Raw genomic sequence first — 3,817 nt, forward strand, 5'->3', positions numbered from 1 at the left:
TACGGGGTTTCCGAATCATTTCATTCAAGACAAAGGGAAATTAACTTCATTTTTAATGAAAAAACGTAATGAAAGTCTTTTCCATTTCGTTGAATAACTATATTAGCAGATCAGCTCGAGATTTTCGACGTTTACCATGAAGTTAAAAATTAAGTCAAGAGTAATCTGTTCCATATTGTCTGCGTCAATCATAAATCATCAATCATTAACAAATCGAAACCGATTTGTTCCATCAGAGAATTTGCATATAAAATTTTCTATATAGAATGCTAACGTTTTCTGTTTACTATCGTATGATATAATAAGAACAGCCGGTCATCATTTATTTCGGTTTGTTCCGAGGAGTAGTTTATCCAGTAAAATAAACTAACAGACTTACTATATATTTATAATCACTAAAATAACTGCTTATAAGCATTTATTTACATACAATACTTGATTGAACAGTGTTCAATATATCGTTTTCAATTAAGCAAATCATTCTCCCTATCAGTTTTTCATTTGATACACCGTTTTTGGATGAAATTGAAAAATCCTCAGAAATTAGAAAACCCCCCAGATTAGAAATGGTCTCGGAACATTTTATTTCTAATTTGCGGGGGTGCACTGTATACACAAGGACACACAAGTTATTTTATTTGTTAATCTTTTGAGCACAACCTGCTGATGATATTCTCCTTAATGTTTGTTCAATTTCTTGAACTCTACGTGTTGAGATTAGAAATTCATTGAATTTCCTTCAAGCCTGAACTTACGGGCATGAACAAAATTATCAGTTTTCGGTAGATTATGACGATGGATTCCGTATTGATTAGGAGCTAATTCTGCCCATAATAATCTATTATATTTATAGTATACTTTATCTCTTTATTGTGGTACTAATCAATTGTTTTTCTTTAACAATTTTCCCGTACCAGGTCAAACAAGAGGTGTAAATAGATATAGAAATATGAAAATTGCGATCACACTATGCCAAAAGATGCAATATCGAATAAAGTCGTCATTCTGTTTATTATTATTCAATTAGACGCTGTCTACAAGACATCAAGCTTTTTCGTGCTTAAATATCATAAGACATATAAAATTGTCTGATTTTATCTCTTTTTTTCACTTTATCATCTTACTACTACTACTAATTGTATTAATAGAGTATACGTGATGTAAAGAAACATAAATGAAATTCATCCTGAAATGAATAAAAATATGACAAATATTGTCATTTCATGTAAATAATTTTTCATTAATTATGTGTTGTCTAATATTTTGTTTTCAAAACAACCATGACCAAGATTTCATTTACGTAGCTTGCAATTTCCTGTATTTTATCAAATTGCTAAATAGACGGGAAATGTATGAAATAAAATATATTATATTGAAAAACGGAAAACTCTTATTTCCTTACATCAACAATTCTTATTTCCTTACAGAACTGATCATCGAAAAATAAGTCGTGCAATATAATACATATCGTCCTTTGTTAATTACAACTTAAGATAGAAATAAGATATTTTTACATAAATTATTGGTGGAAAAATTAGGGAACAACAACAATGCATTATAATCATAATTTGATATCAATTATATGGTGCTTGTATTACGAGATTTACTTTTAAAGTTTAGTTTGGTGTAAATAGGTAAAAAAAATCTTGAAGATAGTAAAATATTGTTCACGTCTAAAAAAATTGCTTGAAACGAGCACTTAGTCAAATTTGTATCTATTTTAGATTTCAAGTTTACCCCGGAGACAATTGTTCCTACATCGAAATATTAGAATGTTCAAGTTACGAAACTCTTCGCGAAAATCATCTTCATCGGAGTCACCGAATTCCCCAGAGACATTAGGCTCTAAAAATATAAATGACAGTGTGGCGAAAACTGTGCAAACAACTTCAGTATCGGACGTTGCAACAATGAATGTTGACGGAGTTCAGAAAAGCAGCGAGTTAGACAATTCATCCAAATCGATATCTGATACAGTTATTGAAACAGTTTCTTCCACAGTCCACATAAGGTAATTTGCAAAAATAATTTTTTTTTATATAATTATTATAATCATAAATTACAAAGAAATAATCTTACATGTTCAAATAGTATAGGACAGATATTTGTAATTTAGAAGAAAAATTCAAATAATAAAGATTTCTTTATTAAAAATTGTTTCTATAGCAATACCAATGATGAATTACCTGTGAGCAATACAGACTTATCAATTATCGGTGCAGCATCTACTGAACAACATACAACAGACGAAATTAGCAAAAGTCAGTCACTTACTGAAGTCAAGTCAAGGCCTTTAGAGCGCACTGGAAAAAACTGCAACGAGGGCTACTTCATTGATGATCGATCCGAGATAAACATAAACTTTCAGAAATATCGTATGGTTTTTGTGGTGAACAAAGACGCAGTTTTTTACAAAAAAAGTGCTATCCGGCAAGCAAGACAAGTACATTTTTCACGTATAATTTACTTGTTTTTAAATGTTAATCCCATTTTTTATTTTCGCAAACAGACTCATCCAAAAGTGACAAAAGCCAGAGCTCACAAATTCCACAAATTTGTGCAGAAATGGTGTGAGGAAAATGTGAATGAGGAGCAGAGAAAGCAATGTGCTGACTGGTTTATGGGCAAGCAAGCCGACCAGATACCAAATATTATCACCATTAAAGTTCAAGAAAACGATTTGACAAAAACGCCATACGCCCTGTATAATCGCTACAAAGTGCAACATTTAAATAACTAGTTATTAAACTGCACAATATTGTTGATTTGCCTGTAAATAAAAAAATCAAAGTACTCGCATTTTCGATAAGCACGTATATTGATAATGCAATCGATGAAAAGATACTTTGTAAATGACTTGAAAGATCTATCTCTAATCATATTGGATGAAGGCATCTCCGAACAACATTTTCATATATTCAGTTAAACTCAGGAGAATAAGGAAAACAGAAAACTACACGTGATTTCCGACCTAGAGAAGAACACAGAATTATATTCCTAACTTATTGCTTCAAATTGTTTTACTTCAATGTAAAATTCACTTTTTTAGGATGAATGATTTCGTCCGAGAATTTTCTTAGTATCACCCAACTTTTTTATGACGAAAGAAAGAATTAAAATAAAGTTAAATATTGAAATGAAAAGTAAAATATTATAATTTCTTCTACTTCAGAAAATCTTGTCCTGACACCAATATTTACACGTACACGTACAGTCATTCTCATCCAAGTATTTTCGATTTTCTGTTCTTTTTAGTTTAATTTCTTTCTCTACTCGAATGTAGGATTTTGGATATTTATTTATTTATTTATTTACACCGCCAAAAACTGGATGAATATTTTGATTCACTGGAAAACGACTCCAAGAAACGTAAAAACATGATCTTTTCGCGTTTGTACATAGGTGTTAATTTTTGTAATAATTATTCGTTTTTTTATTCACTTATTACTTTTGTCATATTTATTCATTTATTCGTTCTTATTCGCGAATAAGAACGAATAATTATTCATTTATTCGTGAATAAGTTGTAATAGTTATTACTTCTTACAACTTCTTTTTCAATTTTCATTCGTTTTCTTATTCGTTTCTTATTCACTTCTTATTCGTTTCTTATTCACTTCTTATTCGTTTCATATATTATTCAATTTTTATTACATTTCTTATTCGTTTCTTGAATGAATAAATGAATAATTATTCGTTCTTATTCGCGAGTAAGAACGAATAACGAATAAATGAATAATCACATAAAATGAATAAGTAATAAAATCTTTTATTACTTATTATTTATTCGTTACACCTATGCGTTTGTATATACAAT

At 29.6% G+C, this 3,817-nt stretch overlaps 1 protein-coding gene across 1 annotated transcript; it reads left to right on the top strand.

Annotated features, from left to right (window-relative positions):
- The first annotated feature begins 641 nt into the window (after positions 1-641).
- On the top strand, positions 642-3,143 carry LOC129572177 (uncharacterized). Its single transcript, XM_055452115.1, has 4 exons — positions 642-1,634; positions 1,725-2,011; positions 2,167-2,443; positions 2,510-3,143. The coding sequence occupies exons 2-4, from the start codon at positions 1,773-1,775 to the stop codon at positions 2,738-2,740; spliced, it is 747 nt and encodes a 248-aa protein (XP_055308090.1). The 5' UTR covers positions 642-1,634; positions 1,725-1,772; the 3' UTR covers positions 2,741-3,143.
- The last annotated feature ends 674 nt before the right edge of the window (positions 3,144-3,817 follow it).

Source organism: Sitodiplosis mosellana, unplaced genomic scaffold (assembly GCF_009176505.1).
Source record: "Sitodiplosis mosellana isolate CC-2019 unplaced genomic scaffold, AAFC_SMos_1.0 Smas_scaffold_4351, whole genome shotgun sequence".
Lineage (NCBI taxonomy): Eukaryota > Metazoa > Arthropoda > Insecta > Diptera > Cecidomyiidae > Sitodiplosis > Sitodiplosis mosellana.